Source organism: Centroberyx gerrardi, chromosome 3, assembly GCF_048128805.1.
Source record: "Centroberyx gerrardi isolate f3 chromosome 3, fCenGer3.hap1.cur.20231027, whole genome shotgun sequence".
NCBI lineage: Eukaryota > Metazoa > Chordata > Actinopteri > Beryciformes > Berycidae > Centroberyx > Centroberyx gerrardi.
The window spans coordinates 8,592,491-8,612,816 of record NC_135999.1 but is presented as its reverse complement, the minus strand read 5'-3'; the positions used below and the strand labels follow the sequence as shown (position 1 = coordinate 8,612,816).

The window sequence follows — 20,326 nt, the reverse complement described above, 5'->3', positions numbered from 1 at the left end:
TACAGTTTTTGGACTTTCAGCTAAATCTGCTCTTTGCCGTTATCTGTTGCAGCAGCAATGTTTCTTTAGAGTTTGAGTTGCAGGCAACAAGAAGACAGGCTTGTCATGACTCTAAATAAACTCTACTTTGTTTAGAAGAAAGATGCTGGAGAAGACATTATCATCACATCCAGCTAGAATTACGGGCACCACACATGCAAGGTGAGATCAAGTGTACAGGTGAGACATCACTATCTTGCTCTACACAGATGTAATCTCCCCAACTCTTAGCGACCATGATGATATTGTCCTCTTGTGGGTATTTGCAATTTGCCAGAAAACCACCACTGTTCTAAATAGAGTCAGCATCAGAGCCGTCATCTGTGCGATTAAAATGGAGATCAAATAGTCCAGTCTGATACTTACATTCAGTATTCTGGCACACTGTATAGACAGAATGCAATACTGTAGCATAAACCGTGGTTATCTGGCAAGTGGTGTGCACTGTATGTATAAGACATGGCTGTGTGTTCACAATCAACCATAGAAAGGCCAATAGCATGTTAATGAGGCTCGACTACATCAACAAACACTAACTATATCCTAATCTGAATCAAGTTTTCATCAAAAAAACCCAGGTGCCAAACTACAGCGCTATGCAGAGCAGATTGTAACAGAACCTCTCGTCAAGGTGCTGAGCATTTCCCCCCCACATTAACAAGGAAATGTACCTTGGCTAAATGTACAAATAAACCTCTATACATATACATAAATGTGTACATTTCACATTTCATTACACTACATTGTGATATGAAGATCTAGAGGGAAGAAAAAGTAAAAGAGACAAAGAAGTTGAAAATTGCAATACAACGCAATAGAATACAATTTTTTGTCCTGTGGGAAATTCAGTCTACAAAGCCTTCCAAAATAACAGTGTACATCATACACAACAGCAGAAATGGAAATGTCATGGGACACTAGAAGCGGCGTCAGTGAGAGTAGTAAGGAGTCCTTACCTGGTTACAGGTGCTGATGTCTACTCCACCTTTCAGGAACTCTAGGACTTTGTCAATGTTCCCCGCCCTGGCAGCCCGCAGGAAACTGGTGTTACTGTCCGACTGGAGAGATGAAGAGAGAAGGGGGGTATTAGCGACAGAAATACAAGCACTTTGTTTTTGTTTAGTTTCAGTTCTAGTTTTAGTATTTTTGGCAGAGGTGGTACTGTGTGATACGAAATTCTTTTAAAAATATATTTAGGCTACATTATTTTTCAATACATCCTCAACTAACTTAAAGGTTCATTCTCTTTTTTACCCTGCACATGAACTAAAACATTTCACGTATATTTTTATCTTATTTTAGTTAGTTTTACAAGTGGACATGAGAGCTGAGGGAAAAGTAATACAGGTTTGGCTTAGCAAGCTAATATTTCCTCAAATATCTGAATTCTAACCCGTCAGTCACAAATTCAAATCAATTCAACTAGATGCATGTAAATAACTTGTTATTGCTGTGGATGGTGGGAAGAGGAGCAATTTCATGTAATATGGTGGATAGGATGGCAGTTGGTAGACAGAGTGGTCAGAGAGTGTTTTATGAGAGCCGGACGTCCCGCTCTTATCAATACTTGGTCTGAGTATTCTAAATTTAACTACCAGACGCCAAGACTACAAAGAAAGGAGACAGCTGCGACACACACACACACACAAACAATCACACACACTTGAAGATGGTATACATAGGACTATGTTTTGTAATATCGAAGCTACATTTATGATATTCATCATGACAGGATCAACTGAAATATGAACCTAGTTTCTGTGCAGATGTAACAGAAGAACGAGTCTTCCTCACCATGTAACATAACTCACAACTGTAACTAGAAATATCTCTCCTATAGGGTTACCAGTGAGCGGCAAGTGTTACAGTTAGCTAATATTTGGATTAGGGTTTAGTGATAATTAATTTTTAAACAGATGCTATTCAGGTTGTGCTAACTCAATGCCCCACTACCCCTGCTAAGGACTGACTGTATTGAGTTGAGAGTGTGTGTTGACAAGGTTTTAACCTCTTATTAGTGGGGTTAAGACAGTGACGTGTCAGTCAGACACCGCCGGGTGTTAACTCCCGAGGTCAGCAGATTCAACCTCCCCGCGGCGTGTTTGGGATGACGCCCCGCCCCTGTCTGGGGTCAAGGGTCAAACCCGTCGCATGAGATGTCACCACACATACAAACACACATGTTCCTAGCAACAAAGAGATCAGTACATCATCTGGTACTGAAGGGAGGACACTTAAAGCATGCAGCATAAGTCACAGTAAACAAAAAAAAAAGCTGAAAGTCCATCAAGAAAATATTAGAACAGCTGATGAAGCATCTCTCTTTCTCGTTTTCTCTCTCTCTCATTCTCCCACTCTCTCCCACTCTCCGCCTCTTACCAGTGCATCATCAACTTCAGATCCAGAGTCAGCGGCCCCGTAGTAGTCAGTTTGTTGGTTTAAATCTGTGTCGCTGCCAATGGTCTTTAAAGGCTTATCCGAGCCACAGGCCTTACACATCGCGGCGTTGCCCATGGTTACCAGCCAAACAAATCAAGAACTTTTCCGTCCCCAATTGTGGCTTTTCTTGGCTCACCCAAACTCTGGTTGACTCTCTCCACCAGAGTCCAATCTTGGTAGTTTCTCAATTCGCAAATCCAGACCTTGTCCTTAGGTAAAGGCTGTGTTCTGAAAATCTGTCTCACATCAATCCTGCATCACTCCTTGAAAACACCCATTAAACCCATCTTGCATGTCTTCTGTTCATACTTGATTAATTTCAAGCCAAATTTCTCCCTCTACCACTGTCACCACTCTGTCCTCTCTCTGTACCCTCTGATCCCTTGCCCTGCCAAAACCCCACCTTCCCCAGCGTTGGGTACCTCTGGCTCCGTCTATGCGTGTGAGCCAAGTCTGCCCAAGGCCCGGTCCCGCCTGCTCTTCCTCTAACTTTCCTCTCCTCTGTCTCCCTCTCCCTCTCTCTCTCTCGCTCTCTCTCTGTGGGAATAACAACTGCAGCCGTAAACACTTTGCCAACACTGCCAGTTCAGGCCTCTCCCGCACTGGCTATTTTTACCCCACCGGGCCACCAGACCCTTTCTTCCGACAGGCCCCTAGCCCCTTGCCGTGCGTGCCCAGGGTGGGGTGCATGACAGCTGGGTGCGAGTCGGGCCGGAGACCGCATGGCCTGCAGTGCTCTCCAGGAATGCCGAGGGTCAGGGTGTAGAGGTGGAAGCTGAGCCTCAACACAGAACTCAGATCAGATTACAGTAACTTACAGTCTTACACTAAGCCCATTGTTCATCATTAGGGCAAAACACATCTGATGCAAGATCAATAGACAGAATGACACTTTGTGACCTTTCACCTGTTAGGGTTGAACTTGAGAATATGCCATTATTGCCAGAATTGCAAAGAGCATCCCAGATACTAGCTGACATTTTTGGATAAGGTGTTTATATACTGTATGTCTCCTTGGATTCTGCCATGGAAACAGAACTAAAACAGACCGCAAAAAACAACAGTATACAGAATAACATATTCACATGCCTCAGTATCCTGGCTAATATCATCATATCCCAGCTATCATATTTGGGCTTCCAATAATCAAGATATGAGCTTATACCGGCTATTGTAAGTGGGATATGAAGCTTACACGCATCCACTTCTGATAAGAATACTCGAGTATACCAAATAATATCAGAATATTAATACAGATGTAAACAACTTCACTGAAAAATCATCTTAGACAGTCTGGGAATAAGGCGTATTTGGAATTCTTCTAGCTCTCCTGTCAGAAATGTCAAGTATTAGTGAAGGTCCACTCCTGGTGTTTACCAAAATACTAGAGGCTAGAAGGCTTGAAAGAGTTTGTCAAGTTACAAACCTGTGATGTAAGGGCGTCATTACCATGATTGCTAAAACAGATGTCCAGAGACAACTGTGTGCTTGTATTTCTGTTATGTGCAGCTACAGCCAAGTGACCAAAATTATCAATATGTGTGCTAGACAGGCACTGTGTGTGTGTGTGTGTGTGTTTGTGTGTCTGTCTCTTTTGACTGTCTTTTCACTGCCTGTTGGTCTGCCTGTCTGCCTAACATACTACCCATACAGAGATTGGATTGATAAAGCACCAGCTATAATCCCTGCAGGATCTGTGTATTGACATGCAGCCAGTCGTGTAATGGAGGATCCCGGATTATTACTCTGTCCAAGTCTATGCCTGCACTGGAGGAAAATCACAAACACTCTACTCAGCATCATAAACATCCCATTAGCAGCTAGGAATATAGATAAATTAGGCCACTTAAAGGACAATTTCAGCATGATTGTTTTTGCTCATTTCCTGCTTTCCCTTTTTCCATTTTGCATTATGCAATATAGTTTTCCAGTGCTTTTATAACATTATGAGATATTTGCTATCTCTCCCTCGTCGTTGTTTTTTAAACGAATGCGGCCTATTAAGAGGTATTTCCAGTAAAGACGAGGGCACCACTTTTAAGCCTTAATCACGTAAAAGCATCATGTTTTATTTTCTGTTTCATTTTTCGGACTATAGCTAGCAGAAGCGTTTTGCTTTGGTTTGTCTGTTGGCTTGAATGGGTTGTGACTGACAGAATTCGGGTCCTAACGTAGCCGCAGAGAACATTTGCTACTACTTTTATTTTGGCGAGGAAAACGCAGAAATCAGAGAAGCAGATAGCAGAAGTAAGATGTCTTATCTCGGCTCTTGTGGTGTTCCCGAATGTGCACATCAATATGAAACGGTGAGCAGAACTTCTTTCAAAATGTAAAAGTTTCTAGCCTGATATTAGCGTTTTAAACTCAATTATTGGTTTCTCATTCACAATGATGGATTACCTTTACCAAATTAGAAGTCTCCAGAGTTGTTTTCTATGCAGCCTGGAATTGAATGGGAGTGAATGAAACCGGTGTATGGCGCATGTATGTAAAAAGTGTTACAATTAACATGGAAAATGTAAAAATAAAATGAGCAAAAACTCAAATCACACTGGAATTGTCACATATTCGCAGGACTTTCCATTGCTAAAGCTAACTGACAATATGTTGCAGTGTTCTATTGCATTTAATGTGTTAAACATATTCTTTTATTTCATATTTGACCAAAAAGCTGCCCCCATTCATCAGCATATGACATCTTACTGAACTTCACATCACATCTGTCATCTATTACACCCCCATCTCACTAATGATCTCTCTCATACTACATGATAAATCATCTGAGAGGACAGCATTGCCCGCTCAACCTTGTCCTTTTAAACTGCATGACTGACCCCCCCAGCCCACCCCTCCACACACACACACACACACACACACACACACACACACACAAAAATGCCCTCTCACACTTAAGCCCGCAAGCGCACGTGTGGATGAGATTATAGCGGTAATAAGCGTGATACACGACACGGTTACCCTCTTAATTACATTCCCACTTGTGGACATGGTATGAGCCCGGACAGGACAGGGTGTGTGTGTTTTACCTGCCGCTTGCGCTCGGCCCTCTCACGCTGCCGTCTCCTCCTCTCCCTGGCTTTCTGCAGCGCTAGGTACTCTGGTGGATGCTCGAGCTCACGAGCTTTCTTCAAGTGGGCCGCAGCATGGGCCATGACTTACACTCTCCCTCTCTGTCTCAACCACTTGTTTTCTTAGCTGCCGAATTTTCTAACTCACACTGTATTCATTCACACATCCTTGACTAACACTCACTGTGTCATGCATACACACACACACACACACACACGCACACACAGAAAAAAGTTCCACAATATAGAACTTAAGAACTAATGAAGTTGCATACTGCAGAAAACCTGTGGTCCACAGTCTGATGTAGTCCGGAAAATTTTGTAAAAACCAACTTCAATCAATCAGTGTTCATCTGACAAAGTCTGATAAAGTCCTCAACTGAACGATTCCATGATAAAAAAATAATAAAATAAAAAATTCTTTTTGAAAAAGTTGAGAAAAAAAAAAAGATCCTCCCCCTCAAACCAATCAACAGTGGAGTTAAACAGTTTTAAAAAGTTTCCTATTTCACTCCTTCCCCTCTCCTCTTCTCCTCCTATGTTCTTCTCTTCCTCTTCTTCAGCCTTTGTTCCTCCACATCCAGTCAGAAAACAGCTACTGGATTTTCACATTCCTACACAAAACACACACAGACCCACACACCCATACACGCCATCCCACAATGAAACATTTACGTGTGTGAGAGGGATAGGGGGATGATGACTGAAAAGGGATAGGTGAATGAGGGTAAGACCCATCCAGTCATTACATTCCGTGACACACACACACAGACACACACACACACACACACACACACACACACACACACACAGGGAATGACCCCAGTCCAGATGTACATAAAAACTCCAACGGGAGCAGCTGGAAAACGTTTTGTCATTTGTGTGTGTGTGTGTGTGTGTGTGGACGTGCATGCATGTGTATGCTTATGTGTGTATGAGCAACAGTCAAAGGGGAGTGTTTAGTGTGTAAGGGGTTTAGGGAGGCTGCGTGCCAACAGCCAACCCACTGCCAGAGCCACAGCTACTCCCTCCCAACCGCTGTGTCCAAACACACTCCACACTGTTCACTGCATGACAGGGAGAGAGGGATGCAAGAGGAGGAGGAAAGGTAGAGGGAGGTGGGGAAAAGGTGAGGGGCAATGAAGAGAGGAGGGTTAGAAGGGGGAAAGCAGGAGAAGACAGGGGAGGAGGGCGGAGAGAGGGAGAATGGTGAAAGGAATAACACGAAATAAGAGGTGGAGAAGGCAGAGTAGGGGAAGAGGGAAAAGTGAGGTCACGCACAGAGAACGGGAGAGAACAGATGGGAAAGAGGATACAAATCAAGCAAAGCTGAGGGGGTGAAAGAAGGGATGGAATAAAAGAATGAAAGATGAGAGGGAAACGGAAGCAGAAAGGGCAGCGGAGAGAAAGAGGAAGAAGAGAGAGTCTGCAGGGTGAACTGAAGTACAGCCTGTCCTTGTGTGAGGCGGCAGCAGAGAGGGAGGGACACTCCACTCAGTCTAATAGGGGACCAGAGAGCCGGGAGCAGAGAACAGTGACTTGCAATCACCTGCAACTTACAGGATACCCCCTGCATGCGGGGAAAGTGGTTCGGTCTGTATCCCAACTGCACTGCACCTTGTGTGTGTGTGTGTGTGTGTGTGTGTGTATGTGCCTACACCACCAGCAGAGGGGTGTAAAGGTCTCTCTCTGTCTCAGCAGCTAAGAGTGTGAGAGTTTGAAATTTCAGCACCAAGGACAGCTCCCAGATTCAGCAGGCCAGCAGCACTAATGCCTGCATACCTACATACCTACATACACACACACACACACACTTTCCTCTCTCACACCTCTATTTCTGTTCACACATTTTGGCTGATGTGTGTTTCCACAGGCTAAGCCAACAACAACAACATCAACAACATCTCTTTCACAACTCCTGGCAAGCGAGGTCACACCGTGTGACAGACACATATTAACAATCATGAGTGGGACAGAGCCACTGAATCACTTCACGCTCTTGTATTGTCTAGGTCCGTTCATTCAGTCTAGGCCCTTCACTCAGTTCCATGATGATCCTGCTGTTGGAGGGAATACACTAACAGCTCTTGGGATGTGCTCTACTCTTCTAGCACTCTCTGCTGGTGAAACAGAGGAAATGCAAGAAACAACAGAAAATTGATGCAGTGATGATGACTGTAAAAATCTTTTTTTTTTTTTTGGATTGAGGAAATATTTTCTTGGAATATCTTCTGAATTCTGCACCTGCATTCCATAATCGTGAAATTCACAATATAATCACAATAAATGTACTCTAGATCTAGAATAGAATCATTTATTTTCCAGGCTGCCTCACCAAGGCCACTAGATTTAAAATCAGTTTTGACTAGTTCTTCCACCTGGAAATCCTCTAACCTTCACATTGCTTTTTTTTTAGATCTACCTAAGGCCAACTTACGGTTCGTTACCAAGCACTGCCTCTTAAAAACAGCCTTCCAACAACAACAACAGCAAGTGTGCTAAATGTGAGTCTGCTCACATGTGCCATCTTCTTGACATGGCTTACTTCTCGGCTTTGTAAGGCTTTGCATACCTGTTATTACTATTTCCATTAGTCCACGTCCCTTTCTTGCCCAGACATCACATTGTGTTTTTTTATGTTTTACTTCCTTTGGACGCTTTGATTATGTGCATATATCATACCTAATCTATCCTGCTTTAATTTTCCTGACAAACAAAAGTGAAACACAAAAACAACCCTCCCCCTATCACATATACAACCCATGGCCATCAACAAACATTAACTCCTAAAAGCTGCAACTACCGTACTGCACTGCCTGCTGGCTCAGGTTTCCGATTTAAAAGACAAAATCTATGAGCTTATTGATCAGCATGTTCGCTGATCCTAAAACACTGTTAAAGCTGTGTTCTTACGGGGCGTCCTGGTAGCTCAGTGGTCTAAGGCGCGTACCGTCTAACCGTGACTTCCTGGATTTGAATCCGGCCCAGGACCTTTGTCGCATGTCGTCATCCCCCCCCCCCCCCACCCCCACCCCAATCTTTCCTGTCTTTCTCCACTTTCAACTCTCTAATAAAACAAATGCCCAAAAAAATAATCTTAAAATGCTCAGCCGTATTCTTACAGTAGTCTGTGTGCATGTGTATGTCTTTATTAATGCCATGAATTTTGCAGCAGTGTCTACATCTCAACAAAGGCTGATGAATGGAAAACCAAATAGATCCCTCCCATCTCCATCCATACAAGACACTCAGGATTAAGAGAAATACAGTATAAGTTAAAGAAAAGAGGGAGAGAGTGCGTGTGTGTGTGTGTGTGTGTGAGTGTGTGTGTGTGTGTGTGTCCATCCAGGGGTCAGATTACATGGAGGAGGGCTCCGCAGAGAGCTGAAGTGAGCTCCTGTTTCTATTGGTTTAGTGGTTCTCCTGTACGGGAGGGGTTAATGGTCTGGTTTCCATTTTATAGATCCAAAGGCTTTTATATGGCCCATTAAGATAGACAGAAATGAGAGATGCAGAGACAAGCACGCGCATGAGTGTGTGTGTGTGTGTGCGTGCACGTGTCTCTTCATGTGACTCAACGTTTGTGAGTGTGTGTGTGTGTGTGTGTGTGTGAATGTTAGGTGTGCGCTGGTTCACCTCAGTCACGTGCACACATACTTAGAACTACATCCAAGTGTGTACACCTCACTCCAACTCCAATAATATCTAACCCCCCCAAAAATACACCAGTGCCATGGCTATGATTGGTGTTACTGCTTTTGTTGTTGCTGTTATTTCTGTTGTTGTTGTTGTTGTTGTTGTTATCTCACTCCCCCTCCCATAATGTCTTACAACCAAAAAAGAAATAAACAAACCAGATCCACAGCTGTAATACAAAACCTGCTATTGCTGTTACTGGTGTTACTGCTTTTGCTGTTGCTCTTATTTCTGCTGTCGTTGTTGTTGTTGTTGTTGTTGTTGTTGTTGTTGTTGTTGTTGTTGCTGATGATTTGCCTGCTTGCTAATGGAGCTGCAGTGCTGTATGGTGGGGTTCAGCTGATGATGAGTGCCTGGCAGCATAATGCATCTGAGCTGTAATGGAGGGAAGCTCTTTGTGTTTGAGACGGCTCATTTAGACTTCAGGAAGCCCATATATCTTTCATGACCACAATTTTCAACTCTCTCAGCTCAACCCCCCACCCCACCCCCACCCCACCCCCACCCCACACACACACACCCGTTTACTGCTCCCTCTCAGAGAAATTATAGTTTTCATTACTGCTTAAATGTGTTTGGTTCAAGTGATGCATTATGCTTACGCAAACCTTTTGAGTGAGTGAGTGCGTAGGTGACTGATCGACTGACTAAAAAAGTCTCACTGTTGTTGAACAGTATTTCCTAATACCATTGTACTTGACCAAAGACCACTGTACCAGAGGCAGATAATGAATTTTGGGATTGGAAGGCAAACGCCAAAGAAATCCACTTCACAAAGTTCCCATTATTAGTAACATAGATGAGTCACTGGTTGATTCAAGCTAATATGGTCTCCAAGCATGTGGTGATGGCTAACCGTCACAGCAGGGTGGGTGAGGCTGCTATCTTCAACTTGGCCACTAGTTGGCGTGTTTGTAGCAAAGCTCAAGAGAGCAGCAGGAGGTCTGCAGTACCCAGCTGAGATCTGACACAGAAACTCCTCCTCAAGCTCAACCTCAGAAAACATGCACACACGCACACGCACACGCACACACACACACACACACACACACACACACACACAGCACAATCTGCATAAATTTATACACTACATGCTGTGGATGCTCACCCTCTCCTCCCAGGTTATTGATTATAAACTGCAGCTGAACCCTGCACCAGATGCCTGTAACATGAATCCACACTGGATTATAGTCAATCATCAGTCTTAAAATGCCACACACACACACAGACACACACACAAAAACACACAAACACACACACACAGGGTTATCGATTGCCCACTGAGACAGCATTAACAGTAATACACTAGCAAGGAGAGTATTATAATGGAGTATTTTAAAAAGAAAGCTGTGGGGAACACTACTATTTGTCACCTGCGGGTCCACTAGTCTACTAAGACTACTGCCTGAATCCACATGGCTTTCCTTATAGTATGTATTACTAATTCTGATAGACACAATGGCCAGATTATATCATGGCCAGGAAGCTACACAACCCAAGGTACTACCAAAGTTCAACATCGCTTTAACAGCTGTGGGACTCCCTGGTTAAATAAAAGTTAAAAATGATAACAATAAACGGCTGTGCAGGAAGACTGCAGATACATAGTAGGAGAACAAGGTTTTCACAAATTTTACTGGTGGGCAGAGGGAGGTATGTGAGAAACATGTGGGCTAAACGCTAAAACCAAGTCCTGTAAACAACAGGGTGACAGAAGGACCATAGCTTTCATTAGGCATCTGCAAAAACAAACCCAATTGATACTATACTTGATAAATTGATAGTGTATGGGTGTTATACATAGGCTGGTGTAAATATTGGTGTTGGCTATATTGCTAGTCTATAAATTACACCTACTCTGCTTGTATTGGTATAGCAGAGCGCACACAATCCAGGGGTAGAGAGTGCAATGGATTGGCTCACAGATATGATTTAAATGTCAAGTCATTTTCCTCTTTTACTGCTTAAGAAAGGTCAGAGCCATGAAGTACACAAAGCATGTGCACACACACACACACACACACACACACACGTGCACACACACACTCCATTTTTCACTCAGCTAAATCACACAGAGTCAAATCTAATAGCCAGTGGACAAGGCAGGCAGTTAAGAATCCAGATCGGACCACACCCAGATGCACTGATGTACTGAGTAATATCACCGAGACAGGGATGGGGGGGGGGGGGGGAGAAGGGAGAGAGAGAGGCATTGTAGATGGGACGTATAACCTTGATACAGTCAGATGATACGTCCCCAGAGAAAGAGGGAAGGAGGGAGAGAGAGACAGACACTGGAGAAAGACCACACCCTGTCGAAATTGCAGTGATGCCGCACACGCACACAGACAGATTTGTAAAAGAGCCGATAAAGTACGGGCTACATGATTTTCTCCATTCGTCCTTCAGTGCTCCCACCATATAAACAGCCCTCCCCAGCACCTCCACAGACAGGCAAGCAGCAGCCCCACAGGCAGGCAGCAGCACCACATTAACTGATTGCTTCCAGCTTTTGCTTTTTGGTACATTAAGCCACAGCCTTCAACATCCTTTCTCAGAGCAAACTGGCTGGGAGGACTTAAAAGTGTAGACTCTAAAGTCTAGAGGGCTAGAATCGCAGAGTAAGCAATGGATTAAGTCCATAAATTCATAATTCACTTCCTGCAACTGATGCCAAGTTTGATTTATCAAGTGCTATAGCTAAAAGCTATCAGTAAAATGCAGGATATGTGATATACCTTCAGGTGAACAGGAGAGTAGAGATTTAAAGGACTAAATATAGACACAGTGATGTTTATATGGAAAACTTATGGTATACCAACAGATAGATGCAGACATACACAGAGAGACAGCAACAACTCACAAACACAACACATAGAGTACTAGAGTGCTAGAGTAGTCCCTCAGTAAACCCTGAAACCATAACCAGAATCCACTGCTTCTCCATGGCACAGGAGAGTTAGATACCCGCTGCCTTGGAAATGGCCGTCATAGTAATTTATGGCTTTTCCCTTTTTTTCTCTTTGAAGTCCTGCCCAAGTCCCTTGGGAACGCATGACGTCAGTTTGCCATTCCTGTTAATGAGATGAGACAGAGGTCTACAGCCCACTGGAAAATGAACTACCCTATTCTACTGAAACGGCCATCCCACTGCGGCTGCTATCTATGCTAACGAATATCAACGGCATTCATGGGATCAGGGTGTTATGATTCTGGGATTTTAGGAACACTTTAAAAACTGTGACATACTGGATAGAGCACTGGGTAGAAATACTTTAGTGTGTCAGAGCGGTGTTTCCAGCCAAAGGATCTAGTAGATGTGCAGACTGTGGTTTCAGCACAGTACAACACAAAATACTGAGCCGCCCATCGAGACCATCACTGGATAAATCAGTTATTCTAGAGCGAGGCTGGAATTGTAGAAACAAATAAAGAGACATAGTCTTTACAGAACAGGTTCCATTTTCATGCCAAAGACCCTAAAATAGATCCTATTGATCGATGCACATGGAGTCAGGGACACCAATCTGAAAAAACTGTGGGGACTTACTTTGAGATTTTTGTCTTTTGGTAAGATTTCAGGATAGAACAGAATGAATGTCTGTAAATTAGAGACAATAAAGGAAGAAAAACATTTTCTTAGGGAATCATAGTGAAACTATTCTTCATCTCCAGACCCCACACTGAGAATGACAGCCCCAGAATGCTGCATACAGTTAGAAAACACAGAGAAACATGTTTTTTGTTTTACCGCTTTCTCTCCATGTTGTTGTGCTAACACAGCTAAAGCATGGGGAGAATGTATTTCCATCCCCTCGCTGATCTCATCCAGCGTCAGCTGACAAAGTGTATTGAGGCATAAACTGATTTCACCTCCAAGTTGAATGTATAATGAATAATGAAGCGCATGACCTAAAATTCAGTGCCGCACACAGTCATACCAGTAATGCTGAGTGATGCTGTCAAGGGCAAGAGAGACAGACAGACATAGCATAAGAGAGAGAGAGAGAGAGAGAGAGAGAGAGAGAGAGAGAGAATCGAGAGAGTCAGACAGAGAATATAACAGATCTGGCAAGGTAACAGTTCATTAACAGTCAACATTTTGATTGGTTCCCTATAAGGGGCCTGGGACAAAACAGAGACAAAGGCAGAATAACGTGGTAAATAGCACACTTTGGATTCTCCAACTGCAGGTGTTACTGCAGTTACGTCACAGCATCTTCCTCATCAAGGGCAATCTGGTGTTTTGCTTGCATGCATATGTGCTTGCCTGTCTGTCTGTCTCTCTACATGCAGCGTTATGAGCCATGCTATTCTCAACAACACAGCAAAAAGCTTTGATGTGTTCCTGTGAGAAATCCTTCACTGACTCAACTCAAACATGATGAAAGAGGCAGTGGGGAGAGGGGGAGAGGGTGGAGGGTGGAGAAGGAGCTGGAGAGAGAGAGAGAGAGAGAGAGAGAGAGAGAGAGAGACAGCATGTTTATATAAAGGTGTTTGAGCTGTTTCTGAGAAGTCCATTGATCTCCAACCGCCCCCTCCTCGCTCTCTGGTTCTCTCTAACGGGAAACAGAGTTATAAGGCCATAATGAATAATTAACATCTAAATGCCTCGGACTGCCCCCAGTCCAAAAACACCTGCCCTTTATGGAGCCAGACTGGCTAAGGATGCGTCTCAATAGTCTAGCTTCTTCCCTTAAAACACCTGCTCTCTGTGGAAACTGTCAACAGAAGACCCATCTCCGTATTCTTCCTTGCTTCCTCCTGAGGATGCATCTCAAAAGTCTACAGCTTCTATTCCTCATATCCTGCAGCTGTAGTCAGCTAACATGATCTAACTATCTGTCCATCTGCATTATACACACTGACTCCCTCTCCTCATCACAAAGGTTTCATCGCCTGTCACCTTTTGACTTCTTCTGTGCTCTTTTGATGAATGGCTTTTACCTCAAATGAGACAACCACAGTGTTGCAAGATTCTTTTTGGGGCATTTCTGCTTTATTGGATAGTCACAGTAGAGAGAGACCCTAGCAACATCCAACACTGGAAGACAAGCCAGTGAGAAATGGTGTCAGATTTAACTGGGACACCCCAACTAGTTTTGGGGTGCCATGGTGACCGAGAGTGACAGTCCAGGATATGAAATGTCAGGATGCCATTTGTGCCCAAATATAGCCATGCTAAAGTTCCACACGGTTCCCTGGATCCAGGACAGGAATACCATTGCTTTTCTTACAACCCTATCACCATTACACGGTATGGAAACTCATAGCCCATAACCCATAGATAATATCATATGACTGTTGCCTCTATATTGCATCAGAGCCGGTTGATGAAGCGGCTCCTTGGCATTTGGAACACTCTGAGTATCCACTCATGTCCAACATGGTACAAGCAACCCCTGTAGGTGTATTTATTTAGCCATGTGGGATGATGGATATTTCTGTGTCCTGTCTTTAGGTCAGTGTGTCGCACAATGCCAAGGTACGCCATAGTGGAGCTGGTTCAGAACCACAGTGAGGAGGGAACCCTTCCTGCATGCCTAAATTTCACATTACTAATCTTATATTCTCTCAGTCTTAAAGTAAATCTTTGGGCTTGGTGTGCATGGCATGGTTGCACAAGGAGTCTCTGAGAAGTCTCTCTGATTAAAAGCAGCCCTGACAAAGACCATGTCACAATCTCTATGATGAAACAAGACTAAGAGTCTAACAGCCCCGCGACATTGAATTTTGAATTTTGTGAATTTTGTTTTGCTGGTGGGAATCGAACTCAGGAAGTTTCCTTTCACAGCCAAGCCGAAGGTACTCAGAGTGGGAGGTGGGCGGGAGCGGGGTGATGTGATGGGCATATCCTGCATCACACCTAATACCGCATCATGCCTGGCTGCACAACAGAGCGGTATCAAGCAGCTGCTTCAAGACAGCAATGGTGATTACCGCTTAATGGCAACCATTCCACTTCTGGTTACCATCAGCAGTAGTATTGGAGTGGCTGACTTGTGGCCACTCACAGGCACTTATAACCAAGCTAGTGCTGTAACAGCACTGGTAAATACAGCTATGTAATGCTGTATGTATGTGTGTGTGTGTGTGCAAGTTCACCCTGCACAACTGCACCCAAACATTCCCATTTCCCAACATGCAATAGGGCGGTGCAGGCAGCTGTGGCTGTATGTGTGTGTGTCTGTGTGAGTGTGTGTGTGTGTGTGTGTGGCTGTTCAGAAGTAATGTAATGAAGGCCGGGGCTCCATTAGGACTCCCTTCCTGCAGAATCCCATCACACCACTCCCAGTGGAGACAGAGAGAGAGAGAGAGAGAGAGAGAGAGAGAGAGAGAGAGACAGACAGACAGACAGACAGACAGACAGACAGACAGACAGACAGAAAGAGAGAGATGTAAATGTCAAAGGCTGCAGCAAAACCTGACCTCCTGGCACATCAGGATCTCAGGGTGGGTGGGGTGGGGGGTGGGGGGGTGGAGGGGGGTTAAAGAGGTGAGGGAGACAGGGTGAAGGGAGGGAAGTATTTAGTGGGAGATGGATGGGACGGATTGGAATGACACCTGAGTAGGCAAGGAGAAAAGTGGGGTACAGCCTGACACCTATATGCAGGGAGTGAGGCCCTGGGGGAGGAATGATAGAGGAAGAAAAGGGAAGGATGGAAAGGGAGAGAGAGAGGAAAGTGGGGAAGGGATGTGGTCCAATAAGAGCTGTCAAATGGGAGGAAATAGGGAAACACACTAAAGGATCTCCCTACCAGGTGCTGCGTAACCAAGAAATAGGTCAAGTTGTCTAGCCCTATAGGCACCACTGGGCAGCCCAAATAGGGTCAATACTATATCAATACTATGTGTGGTCAGCATGTCCACACATATAGCATGTCCACACATATAGCATGTCCACATATACTGTATATATACATGTGTGTGTCTATATATAACTCATAGGGATGGGACGATATCTCATGATACAATTCAATGCGCGATACGGGGTTCGCGATTCGATACAACCACAATACAATGTAATAAATAAAAGTTCAATGACAACAAAGTATGACTGTGCAGAATTATGTTTATTTCTGAGCCACAAATCTTTCCAGCAATGGCATTGGCTTGCTAGAATGTAAACAACAATTTAAAAATGTCATTACAAAGAGCAAATAATATAATTTAGATGGAGCGCTTGTGAAACTGTGATGTGCAAGCCGTCTTATTTGTGATTACTACAGCAGAATGTTTCTTCCCTACGATACATATTGTCACTTTGTTGCAGTGCGATATATTGAATTTCGATATATCATCCTATCCCTACAAAGAAGTCATCACTAGATGTAAGAGCAGAACAGAAACCTCACTGTTTATGGGAATACAGCTCCATCAGTGGTGTGAGGAAGCCTCTCTTCTGTCTAATCTAACTTGTAAGCTTATTTTTGAGAGTTTCAATCTGATGGTGGCCAATGCATCTAACATATACACAATCTAAGCCGATCGAAAACAGTGCATTTTGGTTCAAATATGCGTTTTTTATAATCAATACCAGACTGCAAGCGGCAGATATGAATTAAATCTAGTCCTGGACTTAATCTCTGCAAATTGAGCTCCAAGTAGCCTATCCAGTATTCAACCCCAGGAAAGTGAGTTGGCACAGGCAGAGGGGTGACAAATTATGACGCAGTCTCTGTGCTGCTCAGATAGAGGAGAGAAAAGACTGCGGGAAGTAACTGCTCACCAGCAGCCCAGAGCGGCCTGTAAATGCCCAGTGACACAGGCTGGCCGGCAGTTCAGTGAGCATGGAGACACGGACACACAGCCATTCAGCTGGGAAGGAGCCATTTTTCTCCAGGACAGTCACACTAGAGAGAGGCGGTATTTTTAGACCTGCAAGTAAGCGCGCCCACATCCTCACATCACAATGTCTCTCTGTCATTTTCTCTTTCTGTCTCACACACAAACACACAAGTTGTAGATCTGCTACTATTGAACTCCCTCTCTACATTAAGCTTCACCAGGTATATTTCATTTCAAGTTCTCCTCACCTACCCATTCCCTTCCCTCCATCTGTCTTTCTCTTTTTCTCTATCAAAGAGCCTACACCAGCTTAACAGTTAACCATCAGACGTCCCATTTTAGTTTCTAAATCTGTTACACTGCAGAACAAGGAAATAAACAAAAGTGTCAGACTAAGAGGTAAATATTATGCCTTCAAGTAAAGGTAGAGCTGTGCTAAAAAAATAGGGGTACAAGATCACCGATCAAGCCACATGACGATACCAGTAAACTGTACTGTGACTGAAGAAGCAAGCAGATCTAAGTTCAGTATACTGTATATAAACACTTCATGCATATAAATCTCTATCCATGGCCAAGATAGCAGCTTTGCTTAAAATGAGGTTAACATGTGACTCAACTTTATCCCAGAATCCTTCTTGCTGTTCATGGACATCAGCTAACTTTTTAATGACATTTCAGTAAATCAAAAATCGAAGCCAATCTAGTGGAACAATGATAAGACCTTTATTGTTGGGATAATGAGCCTAGTGCTGGGGTACATACTGTATGCTTTGAAAACACTTTTGCCCTGATGCTTTCATTATAGAGTACATGTAGATAAACACAAACACACACACACACACACACACACCTGTTCGAGCAGTGCTGCTCTTGATAATTCAATGCTGATTATAGAACAATTCCTGATCGCATCTGAGTAACTGAGGATCATGGCCCCACCCAAAATGGAGAAGGAGCAAAGTGTGTGTGTGTGTGTGTGTGTGTGCGTATGTAGCACTACAGTCCATTACTGAAATCTAATTAGCCTGAGAGAGTGCGTTGAGACAGGAAACAACCATCTACCATCTCCTCATTCTCTTCCACTGCACACACTGACTGACAAACACACACAAATACACAACCATCTCATGTCTAGATGGCAACCTTTAACATTAATTTCCTTTACATGTTTATAATACACCTTCATGAATACAGATTCATTTTTACAGATATAAAATAAATGGATATTTTTTCACTTTTCGTATTAAGCTCATGTAGTAGTTATGTCATCGGGTGACTGTGCATCAATTTATTGAGTGAAACTTTAACTGGAAAAACACGCATATAAAACAAGGCTGGGTTTTAGACATTGTTTGTTGTTGTCATATGCACCACGCCTTTGTTTTCCTTGTGCTGTTTTACTGTGTGCTCATGAACTTTTTATATGGAGTTCATAAAAAGACGGCTGTGCAGTGTTGGCACAGGGAGAAGAAGGGTCAGTGTTTGAATACCTTAAAGTCTGAGAACAAAGTCATCGCCTCTAATCTCAGCAACAATCATTTCTCACAAATGCAGCACTTTTGCGTAGCCAACAACAACCTTATTTCCTATTGTTCACTATGGATCTGAAATTCCTTGATGTGTGAGAGAAGCACTGCTGTTCAGTCTGTCTATATATGATGATGGAGAGGAGAGGAGAGGAGAGGAGGAGAGGAGAGGAGAGGAGAGGAGAGGAGAGGAGAGGAGAGGAGAGGAGAGGAGGATACCTGGTCAGCACCATATCAGAATTTGAGCCCAGACAAAGACAGAGAGGCTTACTGGCAAACACAGCCCAGCCCATGAGTGGCCTGAGAGAGCACTTAGCGGGCACACACAAGAGTGCACGCGCACACACACGTGCACACACACACACACACACACACACACACACGCACACATTGCCCAGCATTGCATTATGCTGAAACAGAACCACAAGTTAGTGCTAGACCTTATAACTGTGCATGTGTATACAGTATGTGTGTCTCAGACAGGAGGCTATGAAAGTACCAATGTGTGACACAGAGCACAAATTCACATCAGTCTACTATAGAAGACTATGTAGCTATATAAGTCTGTAAGCTAGTTCACTACCTGCAGGAGAGCTCATACTGGACAGAGGAGAAGGGCAAACAGGACAACAGCTCAGTGCCAAAGATGCTCTCGCTCTCTCGCTCTCTCTCTCTCTCTCTCTCTCTCTCTGGCCAGTAACCCATGGTGGTCCACTCCACAACTTGTCAGTAAGCCTACAGTGGTCCATGTGAAGGTGCAAACACTCCTCACTGCAGCCTGTAATGAGCTAGTGGGGTCAGTCTAGGCCTGGTGCTGTTTATTTTGACGGCCATAACACGGCCAGAATTAGCTTATTTGGGAATCGCCACACTTTCCCTAAAGCACATCAGTCTCAGTCTGTTGCCAAAACAGAGGGCCTTTTTTCCCTAAAAGCTTTACTCGCATTGGTAGCCTATTTGAACGACATCAATCAGGATTAAAGACGTGCTAAGCAGGAGGACAACGCCTTTTTACTATTCTCCCGAAGTGCACAGCATCAGCAGCGGTTTCGGCTGCTCGTTACACGGCTGACTGGACCGGTCAATGCAGAGAGCAACCTGCGGACAGACACCCACCTGCCGTATACGGTTCTGGTGCAGCGGCGGTGGTCCTCCCTCGGGGGACGTGTTGCTCGAAGAGGCCATTTTCAGGTCCTGGTCGGAGCCGCCGCCCCTGGAGCGACTTTCTTCTGGGGTCCTTGACATTTAGTCTCGGGCTGGCTGCTGGAGGCGCGACGCGGTCTGTGTTGGTCCTCTTGCTGGAGCGAGGTGGGCTTGTCTCCGGGCCTCAGAATCCACAAGGCTCGGCAGGGCCCGGGACCATTCTGCGGCGTCAGAGGCAGTCTCTAATAAAATGTGACAAAACCTGGTAGAGTGATTCTTTTAGATGCTCAAACCAAAACCCAGCGCTCCCTCCGTTCAGGGATGCTCCCGGTGTGCTGTTGTAGCCTGTGTGTGTATATGTGTGGAAATGTGAGCGCGCATCGGTGCGCTTCCCCGAACCACCGCAGGATCAATGCTGCCTTCAAGTGCTGTCGGAACTTTCGTGAAGACAGTTTAGGTCTTATATCGTTTTGTTGAACGTCTCAACGAAGTGGTAAATATACTGGGAGAGCCGGAATTTTGTTTGATACCCGAGTTGCCAAGATGTGACGTTTAGGGGGCGGAGAGCAGGCAGTCATGTGAACAATCAGCAGTAAATATGATGTA

General features: G+C 44.3%; 1 protein-coding gene across 1 annotated transcript in view; it reads right to left on the bottom strand.

Annotated features, from left to right (window-relative positions):
* ank2a (ankyrin 2a, neuronal) overlaps positions 1-19,822 on the bottom strand; it is an 86,604-nt gene extending 66,782 nt beyond the window's left edge. Inside the window, exons 1-2 of the mRNA XM_078282708.1 lie at positions 19,694-19,822; positions 996-1,097 (exon numbers count right to left, since the gene is read on the bottom strand). Of these exons, the coding sequence (XP_078138834.1) occupies positions 996-1,097; positions 19,694-19,822 (231 nt within the window). The remainder of the gene's footprint in view (positions 1-995; positions 1,098-19,693) is intronic.
* Between the last annotated feature and the right edge of the window lie 504 nt (positions 19,823-20,326).